The sequence below is a fragment of the Crinia signifera genome, chromosome 2 (assembly GCF_055691185.1).
Source record: "Crinia signifera chromosome 2, ASM5569118v1, whole genome shotgun sequence".
Classification (NCBI taxonomy): domain Eukaryota; kingdom Metazoa; phylum Chordata; class Amphibia; order Anura; family Myobatrachidae; genus Crinia; species Crinia signifera.
In genome coordinates this window covers 242,750,903-242,776,307 of record NC_139218.1, presented here as the reverse complement: position 1 = coordinate 242,776,307, position 25,405 = coordinate 242,750,903, and the positions used below count along the sequence as shown (strand labels likewise).

The window sequence follows — 25,405 nt, the reverse complement described above, 5'->3', positions numbered from 1 at the left end:
TCACTCCTTCAACTAAAGCTCGCTGCCTAGGTGTCATCCTTGACTCTAAACTTTCCTTTGTTCCCCACCTTCAATCAAGGCATGCACCTAAAAAACAAATTCAAAATTCGCCCTTACCTTACACAAGACAATGCTCTCATCATCTCACGCATTGATTATTGCAATAGTCTCCTTATTGGCCTTCCTTAATACAGACTCTCACCCCTGCAGTCCATCATGAATGCAGCTGCAAGGCTAATCTTCCTATCCAGACATTCATCTTCTGCAAAGCTACTCTGTCACTACATTGGTTAATTAATACAAAATACTTTTACTTACACACAAGGTCATAAACCAAACTACACCAAATTACATCTTCTCTCTTATCTCAAAATATCTTCCAACCCGACCTCTTCACTCCTCACAACATCTACGTCTGTCATGCACACACATTACTCATTCCCATTCCTGATTGCAGGACTTTCCTCGGGCTGCACCCACTCTGTGGAATGCTCTCCCACGCACAATAAGACTCTCCTCCAGTCTCCAAACCTACATGCGTTCGCCGAAAACTCACGCAAGCTTACCAAATTCCAGAACCAGCCACTTAACCTTCATATACCATTCCTATCCAATCACATCCCCACTGTACAGGCCACACACATATTCTCGCTTTCTTTTTCACATTTTCCATCCTCATGGTCAAACTGCTGGGTCTCTGTACACCAGGAACCGTTGCATTCTGGTGGACTTTATACAATAATGAATATCTATCCTTGTGTATCAATGCCTACTTCCCTATAGATTGTAAGCTTGTGAACCATTGTGATGCAATGTCCATGCCTAATGACATGAAGGTCCATATTTTGAGGTGCAGCTTCTTTGCAGTGTATGTGTATGTGACATCACAAGCACTGGGAGGGATTGCGGAGCCTCCCTAGGGTGTTGAATTGCTCAGTTAAAGCACTGTATAGTTTTGTTTGAAGAGAATAATTTCATATATACATAATAATATTAATAATAATAATGGGGGTACTTGTGTATTATCAAGGGCTATTCTGCGTAGGGAAATCACATCGCATCGCATGGGCCATTGCAAGTGCCGTGCGATGCGATTTTCCTATGTAATGTATTCAGTGCTTTTTTATTGATATTGTATAGGGTGTACAATGCCATTAGGTATACAATAATGACATACAATGAGGTTTTAGGCACCCCCCCCCTACTATCCATGCCACTCCGAAGCGTGGCGAGCGGCGACGGAATGCGTCCTACGACCTTTTCATACCCCTACTATCCATGTCAGCGTGGAGTTGATTTTATATAATGTGGCGAGCGCATTCGAGCCCTGCAAAGGGGATGCGGAATACATGTAAAGTAATCCGCGTCCCCTCGCGGGGCTCGCCACGCTTCGGGCTCGGTGGCTCGCTAACGTGGATAGTAGGGGTATGAAAAGCTCGGAGGACGCATTCCGCCACCGCTCGCCACACTTCGGGGTGGGATGGATAGTGAGGGGGTGCCTAAAACCTCATTGTATGTCATTATTGTATACCTAATGGCATTGTACACCCTATACAATATCAATAAAAGCACTGAATACAATACATAGGAAGATCGCATCGCACAGCCGTTACAATGGCCCTTGCCATGCGCTGCGATTTTTCTACGGTGCCGTACGTAAGAAGCTTGGGCGCTGTGATAATACACAAGTACCATAATGGGATATCCTCTAAGTGGCGATTACGCAATCCTTGATTGTAGGTAAAGTTTGCTGTCATGCCCACTCCCCATTTTTTTACCTATACTATTTGAAAATAGTAAAAATGGGTAACATGCAAGGTGTTTACAAGTGAAAGTGCAGGTAAAAATGAGAACATCAGCCTGTACCCCAAAAATGGCTTTTAAAAACCTTGTAAAAACAACTGATTACTCCCACCTGCAAGCCTAAAACACTTGCCCTACTAATAAAACACACCAATATACCTGTCCCATACTGTATACCCCCATTTTCATCAATTTATACTTTTTAACTGCAAAACTAACATCTCATTGTTGGCTTATTAAAGACAATTACAAACTTCAAAGTGCCTAATTAGTGATTAAGGGGGGTGTCCAAAGGGTTTCAAATCAAGTCCTGATATTTGTATCCCAAAATAAGAGTTTCTCTCCATCTTTTTACCTGCTCAGCGTAGGTGAGGAGAATCTGCGATAATCCCTATGGAGAATTATCACATGTGTATAATAGAATAGCTGTTATAAAGATATTTGCGAAAAAAAAGATATATTTTTACTGTGAAAACGGATTATCACTGCTAATAGGATATCCCCATAATAAGAATAATAATGATGTCAGATATTTCAGTGTACAGAGCCGTCCGTGTATGTTGCATAATGACAAAAATCATTAGTAATCCACAAAAATGTGTTCTGACAATTTTGCTTCTATACAGTATATTGAAGTTTTGGAGGTAATATTGTAATTGTTTAGATTTCTGTTTACTTTCCTAATAAAATTGTGTGGTCATAGCTTATATAATATTTTGAGTGATTTATTGGTGCTCAAATGATAGATCACTAAAACGTCACATAAATGACTTGGGTGTGTACTGACATTATATAGTGATGTATCATACATCTTGTCTCATTATAATTGTTTAATATTGCAATGGGAAGCTTTATGCTTGACCTCCCTTTAATAACTCGGATATATTTATAAGCTGCTGTACAACAATACAGGTGAACTATTATTAACTCCACACCATGGAAGTCACATAACTCCCATCGTACATTAAACATGGATAAAGGAGAAAGGGCCAATAGGAGACGTGCCAAGGATAACATAATATGCATACAAATGAGAGCAGCCTAGCCATAGGAGCTAGCACTCTCCTGTTATGTGAATGGTCACGTGTGTAGCCAAATTTGGTCTGATAAAAGAGAAGCAGCAGCAGGGGTGTAATATATAGTGAGAGGGTCATTATAATGTGCAATATCCGCTTACTGGGCACACTACACAGCAGCAGCGGGTGTATAATGACATCACATTCACACTCAAGTGCTGGCCGCGTAATTAAATCTACATTAATGAGCCCCTGAAAACACCTAATGAAGTGTACACACAAATGTGCTGCTGTAATTAGCTCTCGGTGATTGCAATAGTGCGGGCAGCCATGGGAAACACATGATCTATACCTCGGGGGGTGGGGGGGAGCCAGCACATGTGACATGTATGATGATCTGCATTAGATGTATGATTTACAGCTGGTTAGGCAATACTGCGGAGCACCGCGCACAGGCGATAGATAGATAGATAGATAGATAGATAGATAGATAGATAGATAGATAGATAGATAGATAGATAGATAGATAGATAGATGTCATTCTAGCTAGCTGCGAGCAGAGCGTGCGGGGCTGTGACATTAGCAGCTGGGCAGAGGTGAGCAGCGGGACACGCACGGCGGTGAGTGCTGGAATGGGGCGGGCAGCCGGCAGGGGGCGCTGTGCATGGTGCTGATGAGGATAATGGGATTATTACTAGTCCGACAATAGTAGACTCAGGTGTCGGCGGCTCCTTCCCCAGCACTGTGCTATAACAGGGCGGTGCTTCCCCCGCCCCCCCGCACACACACAGCCGGGCACACACACCTCTCTGCAGTACAGAGGGGCAGGGGGAGGACGCTGCCCAGTCGGAGCTGTCAGACGCGGCAGCACCGGGAGATGTGCGGCTGAAGCCCCCGCGTACACCCGGCAGCAGCAGCAGCAGCTGTGTTCCATGCATTGAGGCGGCGCACGAAGAGGCAACGTGAGTCTCCTACATCCCGCTGCCCGGGACCACTGGCGGAGCTCCGGGCAGCAGCTGATGATGTGCCTGGAGAGTGATGGAGCGGGCACGGGTGACAGCAGCCAGGACTGCATCCCGGGAGCGGGGGACGGGGGGCTGGAGACCCTTTCGGGGAGGATGATCCCCGTCACCACCGTGCTGGATATGAAGTCCCCGGAGATGGAGAGCCCCGGCGGCAAGCCCGCCCTCCCCCAGAAAGCCTTCAATGTGCGGAGAGCCAGGGTGGCAGCGGCGGGCATACTGAGCGTGGGCAACGTGCTCAACTACCTGGACAGGTACACGGTGGCAGGTGAGAATACCCCCGGTGCCCGCTATATTCCCGGTCACAGCCGCTTCCCACTATGCGGGAGAGACCGGTTTCACTGTGACGGTTGCATGCCCTACTACTGTACACCGCATATACTAGCTCCCCCATAGTGTACACATACTGCGCCCCCCCCCCCCCCCCCCCCATAGTGTACACATACTGCGCCCCCCCATAGTGTACACATACTGTGTCGTCGCCCCCCACCATAGGATACTTACTGTGCGCCCCCCAACATCATAGGGTACACGTGTGCCCCCCACCATAGAGTACACATACTGTGTTCCGTTCCCCCACCATAGGGTGCACATATTGTCGTCGCGCCCCCCCCCCCCCCCCCCCCCAAAAAAAAAAAAAAACCACACACATAGGACACACAGCATATACTGCCCGTATAGTTTATTTGGCATTCATTATTCTGTGTTTCTATTTTAAATAATGCCAAAATCCTATTTTCACATGCATACTGTACTTACATAACACAGAACAAACATGGTGTGATTGTATAAATAGGAATAAGATAGCTCACAACAGAATTGTACTTTTCTATTTTTTGTATAGCTTTGCCAATAAAATAGTCATTCATTTTGGGTTTAGGATATTTGGCAATTTTTGTATCATTGCAAAAGTGAGATCCATATCCATTTCTCTCTATTGAATTTATTACTCAGGACACCTGTATTGTTTTGTTATAGTAAGCAGTAATGGGTTGAAAGACCATTCAAGGTCACATACTCATACTTTCAGCATTTTCTCAACTTCATGTGGAATATTCTCTTTAGTTACATTAGTATTCATGCACAATTATATTCTAAACTAAAATATTCTTCTTTACAAAATCCCTATTCAGGTTCATTCCTTTACAGTACATGGATATTTTATTGGTGTAATCTATCATAAACCATTTTTAGCAACATTTTATAGTATGTCATTTTATAGTAGAACAAATTTCTGGTAATGTGTTTTGTTATATTTGACTACAAATATGAACAGTTTGTGTGAAAAATGACGTGAGGAAATCTTTATTTTTTTCTTCTGGTTTTATAGATCAACTTAGACCAACTGTTTTGCCCTTTCTTTAACTTGCGTTTTGACCATAGAATATTATTAGAAGCATGTTTGCTGATCCTTTCTAAAAAATTCCATGTCTTTTTGCATGGTACACTAATGTGCAGGGTACATATTTTGCATGGGTTTAAATATGCAGGGGGGTTTTTTATGCCATTTTATAACTAACTTAAAAAATTGTAATTTTGAAATCTACAAAGAAGGCTGACTGACTTAAGTAGGTGTTGTGAATACATTTACCAATTATAGCTGGAAATGTTCTGCAAGTTGCAGGTGTCCCACAGAAGATGAGAGAACGCAAGAACAGGCTACGGATTCCACTGTAAATACCTAGACTATCTATAATGGGTGCAGGCTGCTCAGCTCACACTGACCCATAAGTCAAGAGGGTTCCACATCATCCCCTCTGCACCCCGAACTGCAATAATACACACTATACAGTATTTTATGGCCCTCTCTTTAGGGGTTTTCAATTCAGGCTAGTTAGTGGCACTGATTGGTCAGAGCTTCTCTACACCTGAAGAGCGTGCCGGAAATTAGGGATGACCATCAATGATAAATACTTTTGCCATCGATTGGGGAGAATCAGGTGGCTTCGCTCCATCGATGGCACAGCAAAACCAATGTTTTGCTGTTGTATATCTTTTTCAAAGTGCCGGAACGCACAGCATAGCTCCGCCCCTGACACTCCACATTCTGATTGGCCCATGGTCCAGTTAGTCCAAGAAAATGGATGATCATCGATGGTTTTACCTATCTATGGTCATCATCACATAGGTTATTACGATCGATGGCTGGTTGCAGTATTGCCATTGATGGTGACTGCACCGATGGACAGCCCTACTGGAAATATGGTGTGACGCCTGTGCAGAACATGGCAAAGACACTGGCACAGAGCCATAGTCATTGAAATCTTCTGCACAGTTGCTGCTTCTGTATTTCCTTGTGGGCACAAGAAACTTCAATATGGGTCCATAATTATTCAAAAAGACTATGTGTAGTATGATTTGGGAGGGTTGGCTAACCTTCAAATGTGGCCACATGAAATACTTAGATCTGAAGTGTTTTGCCCATATATAAACCTAGAGGAGACCCTGCCCTATCCCATGGGGATATGGGTGTGAGTTAGGGAACAGAACACAAGGATGGAATAGTGTGTTTTAAAACAAATCATATGTTGCTGCATGATTTTGATTGAGCTACTCTATACAGCCATAGCTATATACCATGACAGAGCTATAGTCGTTCTATCCTGTACATGTTTCTCTTCACACCTACTTTTATGTATAGATGTAATCTCCTAGTTTAGATCACTCTTCTGATATAACCAAGGTAATATATAGGTGCCTATTCATACCTTGTTTTCACTGCTAGGCAATTCCCAGGTCTAGCATGTCGACCCAGTAATTTGCCTTTTAACAGTGTTTTTTTTCAGTGTGAATGGTTAAACCCATGTTGCAATTCCCGGGCCTCCCTGCTTTTTACCCGTGTTTGAGATCAGAGTATGCAGAAACATGTTGACCTGTTTTACACTGCAAAAAACACCTGTATTAAAAGGCAAATTACAGCATAGAACTGCTTGCCTTAGCAGTGAGAACGGGATCCGGCGCTGCAGTCCCCGGTATTAAAATGCTGTGGTGTTCACACTGGCAGTATGAACACTGCATTAGTGTTAAATCACTATATTATATGTTTAGTAGAAGTAAAGCCCTGTACACACAGGGCAATATTAGCCAGAATTGCTGGCTAAATGGTCACCGAGCGACCATATCGCCTGAGTCTTCAAGTGTGTACAGGGCGATATCGCTAGGAGCGCGCTCCCACAACCAGCCCTGTACTGGGCTCCTTCTATTATGACTAGAAATTGACGGTATCTGATGAAAACCATAAATGTTGCCATTTGGTTGCTGAGCGGTATTAAGCCAAATTCGCTCAGTGACCAAATCGCACAGTGTATACACACCTTAAGCAGTACAAGTGTGCACACCAGTGTAAGTGGCAGTAAAGTGTCTGAGTGTTTATATACTTTTTTGATAACAAGAAATGATTTTGACTCACCTGATAGCATTAACTAGCAATGTACTGCCTGGGGCATACGAACACTTATATAGGTCATGTCACATACTGTACATTGAGTAGAGTATTGAATTGTAGGTGTGAAGATAAGTCTTCCACGTGCCCATTCCCTGGAGCTTATTTACAAAGTGAATTATGGCACAAAACAAATGGCATTGGTTTTGCATCCATACGTCTAGACTTTTTTTTCCCAGAGCATGCCAAGAAGCGTACTTACCTAATCAGAGTGAAAGCTCCCTTTTAATAAACCAGAAGAGCTGCAAGGATTCTGGAGAAATCTGAAGTGGTTACTGTTTATGTGTGTACTTGCCTGTTTATGGGATTTCTCTTCTGGAAGATCAGAAGATCTCAAAGCAGAGGTCAAGGTGGCAAGTCCTAAGGGTGTCTTGACTCCATTCATGGGAACATGCTGCAGGAAGGGTAGGCCATGATAACACGATTCACAGGAACTTGCAATGTAAAGCCCTCATTCCAACTGCTTGATTGGAAAAGGTGGGATCCACAAGGATGATTTAGCTCTTCCTTGAGGAGTCCTGGAGACCTGCCTACATTTATTGGCAAGTGGGTTGGGTCAAATAGGTACTAATAGGTAAATATGTACTAATTAACTCACCTGTGCTAAAGCATGTATAAACTTAAAACCTAGAGATGGTGGAGATTAGTTTAGCCAAACCTAAATAATTCTGAGCTTTTTAATACATTACTTGAATTATGTTCAGAAATGTATAGCCCCTAGAAAATGCAGTTTGGGTTTGATCCTGAGTTGCATACAATGCTGATGTTCATGTAAAGTAGCTATTGTTTTTAATTGCAACTGCGCATGTGCTTTGAAAGATGAATGGCACAAGCATCCCATGATGTCTGCAAGCAGAGTGGCAGGACTGTTTGTTTGAGCCATACTGACGGTGCAATATATTGGGCATTGTTGAGCAGTGACTGGTGGTGGACATTTGATGGGTGAGTAGCAGGAGGGGTTGCAAAGGCAGGTGCATTGGGGCAGATGTATTAAGCCTGACAAAGAGATAAACTGGAGATAAAGTGAAAGGAGATACCTCACCAGCCAATCAACTCCCAACTGTCATATTTCAAACATAGCTGATTGGCTGTTGCTATCTCCTTCCACTTTATCTTCATTTTATCTCTTGACCAGGCTTAGTACATCTGCCCCATTATCCGGTACATTGGAGCCTGTCTGAAGGAAATTATGTACACCTCCTGTGGTGTGAGCAGAAATCCAATACAATTAGGTCCTGGAGACTTTAGTTGGAGAATGTTCATTCTCGCATCAAAACGCCCTGTTCATGTTGCAAGCAATGGGCATTCTCCGCTCAGAATTGAATAGATTTGGGATTCAATTTACATTAAATTAACACCTTTGGGGCCAAATGTAATAGGGTGAGAGTTTCAGAAAGTGAGAGATTATGGGACAGTTTTCCCATGTTTTTTAAAGCAGCAATCAACAACATGGCAAAATCAACCTGGTTTTGCAGTGTAATTGATTGCTGCTTTAAAAAAAGGAGAAAACTGTCCCAAAATCTCTCACTTTATGAAACTCTCACCCTATTACATTTGGCCCTTGGTCTCCATAAAAGGTAAAGGCTAGGACCACCAGCTCGGACTTATTGTCAAATTCAAGTTGTCTAGCGTGGTCCGTGTATCCCTGCGCTCCTTTGCACCTGATTAAAAACGCGGCCTCCATCTTTTTTTATTTTTTTTATTTCTGTACTCTGTCACAAAATGCTGTTTATTTACTTGTTCTCAGTGTCATGCACAGATACTAATTTACATAGGCGTGCGCAGCCCGTTTTATTAGGGGGTGCACCATTGGAGGGGGCGTGTCCATCACTATCTACTGGGCGTGTTCATCATCTCCTATTATTACACATAATGAAACACACTAGACATAATGTCACGCACAATAATGCCCATCACACATGCCACACACCGTAATGCCTATTACACATTATGTTAGGGCTTAAAAAAATATTTTTAAAACAGGGACAATAGGGACTGTGCACGTCGAAGGCGCGCGCCAAAAATTAACACATACTTACATGCATATTACACATCACACAGCCATTACATAGTATACCACATTCCATAATGCCCATTACACGTTGTACGTGTAATTCCCATTACATGTTACGCCTCACACCATGATGCCCATTACACGTTACGCCTCAGACTGTGATGGCCATTACAGATTATGCCATGGGGGGGGGGATGTGAAATGTTCTTTGCCAGGAGTCACATGCTCCCTGGGAAGGGGGTGGTTAAATGCTCGTTGACAAGGGGAGTTTCATGCTCATTGCTGGGGGTGCGCATTGCACACCAGCGCTCCCGTGAATCCGCACTTCCGGGTAGCGCTGTGCACTCTTCTTATAAGATGCCCACCGGAGCCGCAGCCTCCTTCCCTTTTGAGCCGCTGGCCGGATGCTGCACGCCGCACACTGAAGCTACTTTAACCTCAATATCCCTGGAATCAAATAATCCATATGGATCCGCCTGGTATCAGATTGAAGGCCCAGCGATTTGGGTTCGACTGAAATCAACCTCGAGCTTCAGTGATGCTGAAGGGGGAACTGGCAGCCATTGAACTGGGTGGGGGTCGGAATTAGCGGGTCCCATGTTATCCTATAGGGAAAACGTTCCAGCTTTGCCTGGCAGTATCTCCGGTTCCCAGGGGGCTAGAGACACGGGGCTGGGCTCGTTGGAAAGCCCCAGCCCTCAGCTATGATTAGGAGGTGCCTGTGCACCCCCGGCACCCCCCTTGCGCACGCCTATGCTAATTTAAGGTTGTGATTGGGAATGTCGACTTGTGATAGTTCCCAAATATACCCAACATTGGTTTTCCTACATTACAGGGAAAGCATACTCCCCGGTCCCTAGGCCCAAGCTGTTGCACAAATACTGAGGTAATCTTTTGCTACCTAGGTGCGCTTGCAAGTTAGGTGACCAAAGGTCATGTGGTGTGTTGCTTTGACTGTTTTGTAAATTACTTTAATCTGTATGAAGATGAAGAATGGTGAGGCACACAGGCCACTGATAGTAAAAGCTCAGGTCACAAATCCCATATAGCATCTTTAAGCATTTTCCAGTCCAGGCAAAAAGAATTCAGCTTACTTTGATATCTGACTTTTAAAATAAAATCTTCTTTATTTCTATGATAAAGCCATGTTCCTTGTATATTGTGTTGCAAAATGTGGACACATTTCTGAAATTTGGCTGAATTTCAGAATCTGGAAAATGTATTTGTCTTTCACTACCTGTGGTATAAATCAATCACAGTGGACTAAAGCTGGCCATCCACCATTAAAATGATCTGTCCAGCTCCACAACTATAAATGTGCCAACATACATCTAGCCTCCTTACGCGATAAGCAGCCTTTCTAGTTGTGCCATGTTATTGCGTGACTGTAGCATTGAGCATTCTAACATGCAACTACTAAGCTGCTTGTGCATCCTATTCCCACCGTTTTGTGATTGACACAGTGGGACAGATGTATCAACCTGCCCCTAACGCTTGTAAAGTAACTGGCCCCTTTTCTCCTGAATAATGAGAAGTGGGCACCCATAGCGGCCGAATGTATTCATCTCCACCCAGCCGATAAGGAGAGTCCAGTGTTAACAGCTCTCCTTATCGGCGCCCCCAGCATCCCTGCGCATGCGCGATCCTACTTTCCCCCTGGCCGGCTGTAATGGGCATGCACGGGATCTTGCTATTTCCGCAAAATTTCCAGAGCATCCCTGAGCTGGCGTTGTGCCCAGGGCGATTTAACCCCTAGGAGGCTGTTAATACATCGCCCCAGACGCTAAATACTGGGGGGATTACAGGGAACAGCCCCACGTAGTGTTACTCGGCAGGCTGTCCCTAGCGCACGTTAGGTGCACTGTTCATACATTAGGAAAAATGTAACACCCCCCCCCCCCAGTTAACCAGCGTTAAGTGCAGAAATGCACTATAACTGAATAACAAAGTCCCACGAAAAGAGGATAGGTGTGTGCGGACACATACATAGTACACTCTTGTAATGTTTGGGAGCAAATAACAATTGACCACTTGCTTGCAAATGACAGACAAGTACAAAAATGGCTGACAAATTGGTTAAATCAAATGTATGTAGCAAATTTTTCTTAATGACCATTTACATCTGTTTTACATTATTATTATTATTATTAACAGTTTCTTATATAGTGCACACATATTCCGCAGCGCTTTACAGAGAATATTTGAACATTCACATCAGTCCCTGCCCCAGTGGAGCTTACAATCTATATTCCCTACCACATGCATACACAGACATTCTAGGGTTAATTTTTTTTGGAAGCCAATTAACCTACCTGTATATTTTTGGATTGTGGGAGGAAACCGGAGAACCCGGAGGAAATCCACGCAACTACGTGGAGAATATACAAACTCTGCACAGTTAGAGCCATGGTGGGAATCGAACCCATGACCTCAGCGCTGTGAGGCTGTAATGCTAACCATTACACCATCCGTACTTTACATTGGGCAGTATTCAATGCCAGGGGCGAGCTGTGACAGCCAGCAGTGCTAACTGCTGGTTGTCATTGCTCCGCATGGTCAGTATTCAACTGACCCCCCTGCATATGCCGTTTCCCCCTCGCTCTATTTTCGGAACGAGGGGCAAACGGTGTATACGGCCGCTAAAACAGCAAGACTTGTGGCTAAATGCAGTGGGCTCCCTGCATTATCCATGAGCCTCGCTGTTTGGGGGAATCCTCTCCGTCCTCTGACACCGAGGATTCAGTTGAATAGGGTGCGTGGCCGGCATGGGGGTTAAACAGCGAGGAACACTTGTTTTCAGGGATCCCCACCGTTTAACACCCTCACTGGCCACATTGAAAACAATCCATTATGTTGGGGCAAATAGATGACTCCATTACAGGAGCAAATAATCAACTAGTTGCATGGTTGGACAGATAAGAGTATGTGTGCATTGTATTATGTTATTATTTGCACTACCACCCTGCACCTTTCAATACATGTGCAGTTCCCTTTACTGCTTGTGGTGTCGCTGTCTGCTGTGGTATATTGATCACGTTGTGGCCTGTATCTCAATACAGACTAGACTATACTGCAAGCACCAAAGCAGACTGCGACACCCCAGGCAAGAAAGTGAAACTCAATGGGTTTTCAAAGGTGCAGGCTGCTACAATAAGGTGTGTGTATATATGCAGTGTCAGAACTTGTGCAGTATCTGGCACCATACCAGCGGGTGAATGGGGTACATGGGCTGGTCTGAGCAGCTGTGAGCACCTTAGATGTCAGGGGCCCTGGTGCAATGCACCTACATTACCAATGGTAGTACCTCTGTATATATTATATGTGCCTATGTATATGTGTGCGGTTTGCCCTCAAATACAAATATCTATCAGAGAAAACTTATGGAATGTTTAGTTGTCACTGGTTTTCAATCCCAATCTTACCCTTCTGAGCAGTGTTTCTCAACCAGGAGTGCTGAAGAAACACTGAAGCTGTGTAATAAAAACCTAAAGCTATATCAGCAGACTGATCGTGCAGTGTGTTCTGCCTACACACTGACAGATTAAGTGTGATTGATGGAGTGGGGGGGGGGGGGGTGTTCCTATGCTTGCCCCTGCCCACTGCTGAAAGCACTAACAATGGGGATGTTAAAGTGAAATCGTCCAAGCTGGACCAGTGGTGGCATTGACCAATTGTGTTTTGTTTTGCTTTTTGTGTACAGCGGGTGTGTGTGGCTTACCTGGGGAGGAAATGGTGCCAGGATGTTCTATGTAAAAAAAAAAAAAAAAAAAGTCTGAAGCATTTTCTATTATATGTTAAAATCTTTTCCCCAATAAAATATATATATCACTTTTCTCCGTAAAATGACTGCCTTGCAATAAAAAGCGGTTTAGTCTGCAGTGAATAAACTAGATATACACCGTCACATTCTGGTCTATATACTCAATGCAACTGTAACCATTCTCTGCAATATGGAAACAACAAAACACAGCTGACTCTTCTGTGCATTTTGTTTTTAGAGAGCCTGGCCTTAGCTTCTGTTGGTTTCCACAGAAACAAGGGGATGATGATTCTTTCTCAAACACTAATTTTGCCATTTTCCTTAGGGTTTTAATGACAGTATCATAATTGTACGCCTAGGGAATCTACCAACAAAAGCATTGCATTTATTTGTTAGTTGTTTATTGGGCATAAATGTTTTATAGTACATTTTTACTGTTTAGTATTTTATATTGTATTGTGTGTAGTTTTATCAGTGACTATTTCACTTTTTATTAGCAGGATGTATGATAAGCATATCTGTCTATGGGATATAGAGATATATCTGATCTCTCCTGCACCGCCGCCGGCCACATCCCCCATAGGTTTCTATGGGGGATGTGATGATGCCTGATGTATCAATATTGGGCAGCATTGCATTGGGTCCCGGGCTGCCACCATCCTGAGATGGCGGTATCCTATGTGCTACAGACCGCACTGCTGCCGGGGCAGTGGGGTCGTTGGTGGGGTTCAGCACTAACAGCGCATGCACAGACCACACGGATAAGCGCATGGCGGGGACAGGCTCCTTTTAGGAGTGCAGGTTGATACATCCCGCAATATGACCGCATATTACAATGCGATCCTGGCCAGTAATATTCCAGCCAGATCTAATTGTATATGCAATCCCTAATAAATGGGCCCCATTTATTAGGGATTAGGAATCATAAGTGATCTATGTGATTTTATTAATGTCTTGCAGTTCCATATCTATGAATCGCCTTTTTTTGTACTGTAGCTGCTAAATGTCTGTGTGGTTATGCAGCTCATCCACCTGATTATCTGTATAAAGACTCTGCGTTTCAATCCAACTTTGAAACATATTGATGTATTTTGACTTTAAATATGCCACAAATACTTTCAAGTACTTCTTTTAGATTATAGATACTGTTATATGAGCGAAGTAATCTATTTTAACAACAAAGTATATGTGTATGACTGTGGCTAGTACGATCACTTGCAGCACTTTCATTTACATGTGGGGAATATGATGTGGAGATAAAGAGCTTTTGAATGTGCCAGCTACATATTCATGGCTCAGGATTGTTTCACCTGCATAATCTGGTTAGATGTTCCTTATACACACACGGATGTGCCATAATCAGGCTGCAGTGTCTGTACAGTACATTAGGTAAGGAATATACATCATAAGAAAGGAATGTTTTCTTAAGTATGTGGAATGTGTTTTCAGAATGTTTTTAATCACCTGTGACTTGCCTGTCTGTTCTTTGTATGAACCGGCTAGAAAGCCAAGTGTTAATGATAATAATACGAATTTAAAAATGGTCAGACTTTGTCTGTTTAACCGATGACAGATCTGATTCCATTGATTTGCTTAAAGAGTGAAAGAGACAGAACTTGTCTCGGCAATAACTCACAGCAATTCAGAACGTTTTACCCCATAACAGGCAGAACCGCATTCCGTATGAGTGTAGTTAAGAGGTCAGTGGCAAGTCCATGGAGTCAAATGTAGTCAGAAATTTAGATGTGGGAACTCCCAGTATGAGCGCGCAAGAAATGGGCTGCAATCAGTGAAGACTATGGCAAGAGAGGCTCAAAAGGCAAGCAAATGAAATGGGCCCATTTAATGGTATAGCTATCACTAATGAACGGCATGCTGCTGGTGGGGATGTGCTCAGCTGGGGAATGAGCATGACCAGCTCATAAAATGCACTGGCATTAACAAGTGCGTATAGGACAGTGTTCCCAACTCCAGTACATGTTTTCCAGGGCTTCTCACAGAATCACAAATGATATAATTGGTATCACATGTTGATCTTTTAAAATTGTCAGTCAGTAATGAAAATATCTGTGCTCCAGTAAAAATGTGTAAAACATGTATTAAGGTATCCAGAGGGATGGAGTGTGTAAACACTGACTTAAGGAGTGATGTAATGATTATTCACATACTGTACCTTTTATAGGTAGCTATAGATAGGCCATATATTCACAGATATACAGGGCTGCAAGGAAGGGTGCATGGCTACACTGGGTGGGATGTCCTGGAGGTGGTAAAGCTGCATGTATCCAATGTTCTAGACTGCGCCCTGATCTGGCTTACACATGGTTACCAAGGTAACTGTTCTGCTTGGAGCACCAGGTTCTTAAGCTGGATCAAAGTGAACCCCCAGGGGTGATTAGTTATGATCACTTCAGCGCCATCAGAGGGTGTTCTCAGCACAGTGGGTAGTGGTACCTGTTACAGGACTGCTGATTTTATATATGCTGGATATAGAGTTGTGGATACGGATTCCTACCACCATAATTCTATCCAACACATGTCTTTCTGTTGTGTATATTAATATTGCTACACAGCTGATAATATGTACTGTCATCGGTACAATTGAGCATGGGCATAATTCTTTTCAACTTACTTGCATGACACATGCATATTACTGCTTCCCAATGTTGTGGAACACAAGTTTAGTTTTTATGATGTCATCAATGTCAGCCAATGGTTAAGCCCCCTTAAGCATTTTACAAGTGCCAAATGTGAATCACCTGTGCATATAGAAAAGTTAAATATGTACATCTGTTACAGCTTGGTTTTGGTTAGGGCATACACATAACCCTGTCATACACTCCATAACTCTTAGATATTAATTATGAAATTAGTTTTATTTAACTTTAGCTGCAGCCCACCAGTATCATGGCCTATGTAGCATTTGATTCTACACCCTACCACTCTTCGAAATCTGGTTTTGTTTATTTGCCAATTTGCAGCCATGAATGATGACTGTTAAACAAAATAGGATATAGTCCACTGTTAACCAACTGAGATAGGGAACTTTCCAAGACTGTTAATAATGCATCTGAAGTCCTTTTATCCCTACACAGTTATTTCTCTACTGAAAATCCAGCCAAGTTTGTACATCTGGAGCTTGCTGTAACAGCAGTAATCTATTTCGATAGGTATTTTGGCTCATTCCCCTGATCGTATGAACAAATCATTGAAATATATGGGCTGGAGCTATATGGTAGTAAAAGTGAACACTTGATATGGGAAAAAACGGCTATTATTTTACAGGCTGTATATATTATTGATCACTGCCATTGACATGTTCTATGTAGTGACTTCTGAGCCAAACAACACACAGTATGTTCCTGACTGATTTCCCAACGGAATTACATTTGATGTAGCTCAGGCTGACTGAGCTCAGCAGCAGGGAAATAAGTCAGTGATCAGATAAACTCGACCTAGGGAGAATTTTGGGGTTCAGTTTTGCAGCTGCTGAAATAGTCAGGAAATTACTTCCATGTTCAGCACTGTGTGGAAAGAATAGCCTGCAGGTCTGTGTGGAGTCCTCAGGGCAGGTTTTGGCACCTGTCCTGTATGATGTGATATAACAACGCACCAATAATCATGACCAGTGCTTCTCCAGGGTAAATGGATATAACTGTATTATTTAATATGCATTACAAGCCCTCCTTTATTTTAAAGCAATGGTAATTAATCAATGAAAGCAGAATATTGTGCTGTTGCTGCAAGCTGAGACTTTTATTAAAATAAATAGTGATTTGTGATTTCTCTCCCTTTTCCCATGTCTCTATTAGTCCGTGCTTTGCAGATTCAGTGTTTGGCAGCCACTTATCAGTCAATGGAAATAGCTGAGACCGACTATTTTGGAGTTTTTGCTTTTATGTCACTGGTTTATAAAAATGTCTAAACACCTCATACTAAACGGATTTATAAATATGACCTGAACAGTCATTGGTTCCATGATACTGCCAATGGCAGGAAGGGATTATTATCAAAGGGATCTGCTGCGTTTGGACATAGGGAGGCATTTTCCTATTCCAATACATTTGAACGGGGCGTTCACACCTGAAAATGGCAGTGGTGGGGTCTTAAGACACCACCAGCGTGACGTCTGTAATTCGTGGCTACTCAGGGAAGTTTAATTTCCTGTAATACATGTGCCTGAAAGCCAAAATGGGCATGCCATAATATTAATGGGGGCTTGTTGCTCTGCACATTTACATGAGACTTTTAAATAAGAGGCCTGTAGATACTGAAATTTAGGGACAGTTTGCGTGTATCATTTTTTGAAATTATTATTTCTTGTACCTGTTACTTTTCTGGGTTCACCGGTTTTCAAACAGATCTCCCTCCTGTGGTGTAGCCCTAACATTTTGATATGTTTTAGTAAGCCCGCGAAAGAGATGTAGTGTCACACGCTGCCAACTGATGCCACACAATCCGATATTAGACATATGTATAGATGAATATCTTTGTATAGGTGTGTTTACAGGTGACTTAATTTCATTGGCTATGTTGATATTTATCATGTCTGTTCTCACAGGGATATATGACCTGTTGGAGGAATGTGAGTAGATTCAAACCTGGTGTAGAATGGTGTCATTTGTGGCTTCTTCTTTTTTTCTGCCACCTGTGTGTACAACCTCATACGCTGCTGAGTAAGATTTACAATATTTGTCTCCTGTGTTTGGTTTTAAGGTCACATCCAAGTAACATTGTACCTTTTGTAACAGGTGGTCACTGTGTTGTAAATGGCATGCAAAACAATGTAGGATGTGTATGGGTAGCCATATCCTGTATGAAACTGCATGGTTTGTGTGTGTGTGTGTGTGTGTGTGTGTGTGTGTTTGTTTATGCACCAGTTATTTATATAGTGTACACATATTCTGCAGGGCTTTGGCGATAACAATCAGTCCATGCCCCAGTGGAGCTTACTTTGTGTGTGTGTGTGTGTGTGTGTGTGTATATGTATGTGTTTATTTATATACCAGGGGGGTTATTCTGGTTGATTCGCAACGCTGGGCGTTCCCATATGGTAATGGAGCAGTCCGGCTTCAAGGCTGCGAATGGATGTTTTGCATAAACATCCATTCGTATGCTTCGGGTAACCGCCCACATCTTTCGATGATGGTCGGCGACCATCGAAAGATGTGGTGGGTGCACGCACCGAAAGTTTGCCGTGGGTGCACGCACCCTACGTCTGCACATGCGCACAAAGGTGCCTGCGCAGACACGCAACATCGGTCCTCCCTGCATTCCCACGGAGGACCAAAGAAACTTGAATAACCCCCTAGATCTCCTGCATTGTTGCTTGAGAAACCTCCTCCTATCCTCAGTAGTATCCATGCCCTTCAAGAAATCACCCATGTTCTTGCTAAATGAATAAACTGCTATGGTCACTAATGGTGACATTTCGTATGATCAAAGGATCACTCTTCTAATTGCAGCTGCAATGCACTCTTGTTACTGTCCTTTATACTTGCTTAGTCGGCTAAGTCCTGCTAATAAAATGACTATTGTTAGAGGAAAAGATTAAACAAAATCCCAGGATTGCCATGATGATATACTCACAAATAATCCTCTGAACACTCTATCAGTGCTTGGGTTCTAGTAAGAGATGCTAAGAACTGTTTTCATTCATCACTTGCCATTGGCAATCTTGGTAGTTCAGCTGTCTGGGAACACACACCCTCCCTTTCGTGCTAGGAATGAATGGGGTATTTCTATTATTGACAGTTACCAGCATTTTACAATATTTCACAGGGAGACTTTGCCGCTGAGCCAGAGCTCCTACACCAATCACAAGTAAATGCAGTTCTCCTGGAATTGCTACTGTTCCATCATTTCACATTTACTGGTTCTGGTATTTTTTTTTTTTTTTTTACCTATTCTCTTACTGTACCAGGGCACCATGCAAGTAGGTTTGTCATAATAATTATACCTAGGGCATAATGCATAAGGGGTACTAGTATTATGAGCATAAGTGGCAAGGTGAAATTACTATCCCAGTTTTAAAGAATGAGATGGGATTGGCTTCCCCAGTTGTAAAATGTGGCATTTTTACAAGTTTGTGTTAAAAGCCTAGAACATTAATTGGCACAAAAAAATGCAAATCAGCCTGTTTCTATCGCACACTTGGGAAAGATTAGAGTTACGCAGAGACTGCGCATGGATTTGCAGCTGGATGGCGATTGTGATATTTTGGCAAACCATTTGCAGATTTGCATAGGGCGGGCAGGCTCTGCAAAACCACACAGCCGCAATCATGCCCCGCCCCCCAGTCAACACTTTTTTTTTTTTTTTTTATCCAAAAGGAAATATCTGTGCTTTTCATAATACATATTTTCCTGTAGACAGGGAAGCGGCTGTTTATAGTGTAATCTAGATTTTCTGTAGTCTCGGCAGTAGTAGGGCTAAGAGGTTCTTATAACAGGTTTTTAAAGCTGCTAGGATAGTGCGCTGAATGGTTTCTTAGTTTAACTGTCTATCTCATTAAAACACAGCCATTTGTTAAGGATTACTGTAATAGGATTGCATACAGCTGGCAAACACAGAGAGAAGTAGCATTGTACTAGGAAGATGCAAAAGAGAGGCAGAAAAAAAAAACACTTTTTAAAATTCTTTTATACACTGCACCACGTTATGTGCAATATTTAATTATTTTTTTAAATAACTACTCCATCGGTCCCCCAACGTCTACGGTGGTCCCTGGCATCACCCATGGTCATCAGATTCCTCTGCAGCAGCATCCCCGGTCCCACACATGCATTGCGCGGTTGCTTGTTGACGTCACCAGCGCACCTGCGCAATGCATCCTTGGGACCGGGGATGCTGCTGAAGAGTCGTGGACACCGGGGAACGAGGAGAGTATAAATAAAGGTGTGTGTGTGTGTGTGTGTGTGTGTGGGGGGGGGGGGGGGGACAAAAAAAAAAGAGAAAATATTCTGAACACCTACGGTATTCAAAATATTTTGCTTGTGGGATATCTGTATAAGGGATATTCAACCTGTTTTAGCTTTGTCTTTGAGACCCGTGTTCCTGTGACAAAGGCAGTGATGGCTACCCGTGACACTCCAGTCGTTGTTGAACTACACATCCCAGCATGCCCTGCTATAGTTTTACTATTTGCCCATGCCAAAACTGATGCAGGGCATGCTGGGATGTGTAGTTAAACAGCTGGCGTGTCACGGTCAGCCATCACTGGTGTATGGTCATGTCACGCTGCAGAGGTGTCATGCATTCTAGGGAGTGTGAATTACAAAGTAGTAAAAGTTGGTTTCTTCAGGGTTAATGCACTAGTGGTAGATGGTATTTACAATTAAAACATTGCTTTTATTTGTATTCCATTTTTTAAATAGAATCTATACTGCAGTATTCAATTCAGCTAAATCAGTTTAAAATACTTATTGACAAAGTGATTATAAGGGGAAAAATGTGGTTTAGATGTGGGGTACAGGGCTTTGGAGAGGGTTAGGCTGCGGAGAAAGGGTTAGTAGGGCAGGGAGAAGGTAAGCGCACTTACCTGACCCCTGTTGGTATTCCTACCATCAGCAATCCGATGTCTGTGTCTTAATGTGTATATTAAGAGTAAGGTAAACGGTATATTTTGCATGGATTATATTAAAGAAATGAACCCTGCATAAAACATTTATTGATGCAATTGTCGCAGTTTCTTCAAACACGTTACGGCACGGTTTTATTCTCCTGCCGCGCCCTAGTGGATGGTAGGGCATGAAATACCGCTTGTCGGCTCAAAACAGTAAAAAAAAAACATGTCGACATAACCCGTGTCGACCTAACCCTGTGTCAACCTTGTCCCATGTTGACCTAGACACCTGTCGACATAATGACTGTCAACCTAAGTGGTGTCAAATAAGACCGTATCTCATTGTACTGTAGTACTTGCCGAGGGAGGGGGCAGAGTTACCTAGAAGAGCGAGACGGCATGCCTCTGGTGTGCCGGTGTCTCTATCTCTCCATGGCTGCCTGCCTGCCGAGACTCCAGTCCCCCACTGACAGTGATGGCATCCTTGAGAAGTGGTGCCCCCTTCAGTGCAGGAGCCTGATGGCAGCTAACTCTGTACTCTCAGAGTTCTGACACTGGATCACTACTTTCTAAACTATAAAAAAGTCAAAAGCACATTCTCTTAAATTCATTCAGGTATCTATTTATGAAGCAGTGGTAACCCATTTCTTATTTTTTTTGGTGGGTTTGTATATTTCCAGAGAAAGGGGTTATCACTGCTTTTTCATCTTGACCAACTGGGATACTTTTAGAGAAATCTCTTCTGATTCCTTTTGCAGTTCCTCTTCTTCTTTTTACAGGTTTCCATGTCTCCAAAGGCTGCCTCACATAGGGGGTTATTCTAGTTCATTCTTTCTGACAAAATCCTTCTTAGATGGACAAAACCATGTGCACTGCGGGTGGGGCAGATGTAACTTGTGCAGAGAGAATTAGATTTGGGTGGGGTTTTTCTTCAAAGTGAGATCTATATTGCAGTGTAAAATCATGCAGTCAGTATTTTCCCTGCACAGAAACAAAAAAACTCACCCAAATCTAATTCTCTCTGCACATGTTACATCTGCCCCCCTGCAGTGCACATGGTTTTGTCCATCTAAGAAGGATTTTGTCAGAAAGAATAAACTAGAATAAACCCCATAGTGTTCCCAGTGCCATTCAATGGGATGTATTTTGCCAGCAGAGATAACTGCTGAGGCCTCTGATTCTGATGTAATATGTTTCCCTCTGGAAAGCTTAAATACAGATTTGCCAATTAATCGGTTATGACACAAGTAGACCTTGTCTAGTACATATGGATATGCAGATGTCGATAGGTTGATTACTAAATGAGGGTCCATGTCAACATATTACGACATAGACAGTTTAACTCGTGTCAACATTTTTTCTGTTGACAATTTCCACGTCTACCTTTATGGTGGTGTTGACTTATTGCATGTCCAACATTTTTTTTTTTTTTTTTTTTACCTTTTGGTCGACACTGTTGACCTAATAATCCACACCTCAGCCAACTACTAGCATACCTTTTTGCTGTTTGGCTTTCTGAAGGCTGCGGGCCAGATGCACTAAGCTTCAAAAGTGATAAAATGGGGAGCGATAAACAGTCAGCCAATCAGCTCCTACCTGCCATGTCCAGACTGGGTTTGAAAAATGTCAGGCAGGAGCTGATTAGCTGACTGTTTTTCACTCCTCCATTTTATAACTTTTGAAAGTTAGTGCATCTGGCCCTGCATCTTCCCCAGTAGAAGAGGCAGGTGATTCAAAATATGTAATGTTTATTATATATACTCACCCCTATGAATCGCTATGCCAGTGATGGCTAACCTTGACACTCCAGCTGTTGTTGAACTACACATCCCAGCATGCCCTGCATCAGTTTCAGCATGGCCAAATACTAAAACTGTAGCAGGGCATGCTGGGATGTGTAGTTCAACAACAGCTGTAGTGTCAATGTTAGCCATGGACACTACAGCTGTTGGTCGACATGGGTTAGGTCGACTGTCACATGGCTCGCTGCACTCGTCATGCTTCAGGCACACTATTTTATTCTCCCACCACGCCCTAGTGGATGGTAGGGCATGAAATACCGCCTGTCGGCTCAAAAAAAAGGGGAAAAACCCCACGTCGACCTAATGACCCTGTCAACCTAACCCACGTCAACCTAAATTCATGTCGACCAATCACCGTTTCCCAGTCATTCCGACCAGTTTACGATTTTATAGGAATGCATTGCGTAGCACCTACAAATTAGTTTACAAAGCTTGATCTGGTCACTGGTCACATCATTAATAAGATTTACTGTTCTGTAATAATAAATCTAATTAACCGATGTGATAAAGAAGTACACTTTGTTTTGATTGAGTAAAACTCCTGGAGAAATACTACAGTACACCTTAATCTTATTTCCACTTCACATTTTATTTTATACCTGGATAAACAAAAATGTAATGGATAAAGGTCTTTCATACAACATTAAATTTGAACAGTGACTACAACTATTTATTTGTACTTCTTAAATCACCTGCCTAATTGGAGGGAGGAGTAGTGACAGTATTTTAAAATAGTTCTAAAGGGCGTTGAGAAGTGATGTATTTAAAAATTGCTATGCCGCCTGACTTGTCCTCCTCCTTTGCTTATCTAGAAAAGCATGGTTAACTGCATGTTAATGGTAAATACAAAGTGGAAAGTAGTTTTTATTTATAAACTTATTTTAGTGCGACATGTTGCCATTTGTATACAAGAGGTTTGTTCCCTTCTTTGTGTACCAACAATGATGTGTTGTAAGTACTGTACACTGACTGTCCGCATCAAATACGGTTTAAAGGCATCAACAGAATACTGCAGCCCAGTGGTTAAAATATATTGAAACCGCTAGAGTACACTGCACTAAGCATTTATGCAGAACCGTTTGAAAAATAAGTAACTTTTACACTAATATTCAACTTTTTATCTACATTCATTAAGAAAAAAATCTGTTTTGCTTTTACACATGGTGGAAGTGCCACACATTCTATGATTCTGACATAAGGCGACCCAGCAATGCTAATCGCCCTCCTGTGGATCCCACTCAGCTGGAGATTAAATTAAAGGCCAGCAAAATAAACCCTAGGTGTGTGTAAACATGGTAGGGAATATAGAGTGTAAGCTCCACTGGAGCAGGGATCAATGTGAATTTTGAAATGTTCTGTGAAGCGCTGCAGAATGTGTGCGCTATATAAATAACTGATGATGATGTTCTCAAGCGGTCTCTACCAAAACCTCTGGGCATGCTGTCCCATTTATGGGACCCGCCAATGAGGTGTTTGTGGTTTGTACTCTAAAGCCAAAGGATTTTAAATGTTATGGGGGGTATTCAATCGCCGGCGACCATCTCCCCATGGGGGAGATGGCTGCCGGGCCCTATTCAATGCTGTCTTCCCCAACAGCATTGAGCAGGGTTTCTCGGCACAACGAGCCCGACTTCACTAGCTGTCGGGCTCATTCTGCCGAGAGAGGCCCGGGAAGGGATGAGCTGCCGGCTGCAGCTCGTCTCTTCCCGGCCGCAACTTGCGGCCACGCCCCCTCTCCCTCCCCGGCAGGCGGGACATTGAATCCCGCCTGCATGTTCTCGGTCTAGCTGACCGAGAACGGGACAGGGTCACGGCGGTCGAGTGGCCTAAACATTGAATACCCCCCCTAAATCTGGTATTGATGCTTTATCCCTATATAGGGGTTGATACATAGTGATAACTGCTGAGGTATGGGTCATTGGGTCTACCAAATTAAGGTTGACATACATTGGCTTGACACATGAAAAAGGTAGACAGAAGCATTAGTTCACATTGGGAAGGTCGACTGTCAAAAGTTCAACATGGGTTTTTCAATTCCTTGAATTTTGACATGGACACAGAAAGTGCACTGCTCCGATCGCCATGCTTCTGGCGCGGTGCCTCCTCATGCTCAGCACACTATTATATTCTCCTCCACGCCTTAGTGGATGGTAGGTCACGGAATAACCCACGTAACCTTACCAATGTCGATCTAATGTTGTGCATATTTTAGTAAAAACTGATTACAATTTAACACCTTGTGTACAAGTTGTATCTGATGTATTAACAATGTTTCCATTGTATTAAAATGAATAGCAAATATTTCATAAGCAAAACAGAAGGTTAAAAGACTTGGTGTAAGTGTATGTAACCTATGTCCTAATATAAATCTGGTGCTCATAATACTGGCGTAGGCTTGTACTTAATTGCTGTTTTGTTTTAATGCATTTTATATCTGCGTTCCCTTATTTACATAAGGCTACCTGTGAAATTAATTCTGTGCACATTTACAAAGACAGCACATTTATTCCCAGCACCATCTAATGCAAGAGAAGTATTTACATGATCTGTTTTACTAAATGACCGTTTAGATGGTGTCCACAAACAGGAGCACCTTATTGGTCTAGTCACTCTACCTTTCATCATACTCTGGAGACTGAAATTCTCCCTGTGACCTCTGGCAGGTCTCTTCCGCATCCACTTCCCACCCTTCCCTTCTTTAACATATGGCAGTTTTTATGTGCCCCGGGGTAATAGGAAATGATGCGCTGATATAGGTGAGCATTGCTTTGAACTGAACTTTGCAAATGTATTCTTTTCAGGGTCCCTTGAGCACTGATCAGTGTAAGTCACATACATGGATACTTTAGCCTGGTTTGGTTTACACTTACTATGTAAGCGATACTTATATTTAAGATAATAAGTTTTTTTCCAAACATGTAGGTAACTTTACTGAGATAAGAGTTCTATTGAAGATGGGATGTCGCTGATTTCAGCCAATCG

At 42.7% G+C, this 25,405-nt stretch overlaps 1 protein-coding gene across 2 annotated transcripts in view; it reads left to right on the top strand.

The window, feature by feature from the left end:
• Positions 1-3,476: 3,476 nt before the first annotated feature.
• Positions 3,477-25,405, top strand: part of SPNS2 (SPNS lysolipid transporter 2, sphingosine-1-phosphate) — a 115,531-nt gene continuing 93,602 nt past the window's right edge. The window contains exon 1 of one of the 2 annotated variants that reach the window (XM_083174130.1): positions 3,477-4,109. In XM_083174130.1, the coding sequence (XP_083030256.1) occupies positions 3,839-4,109 (271 nt within the window). In that variant the 5' untranslated portion in view covers positions 3,477-3,838. The remainder of the gene's footprint in view (positions 4,110-25,405) is intronic. The other variant, XM_083174131.1, reaches the window with a different exon arrangement.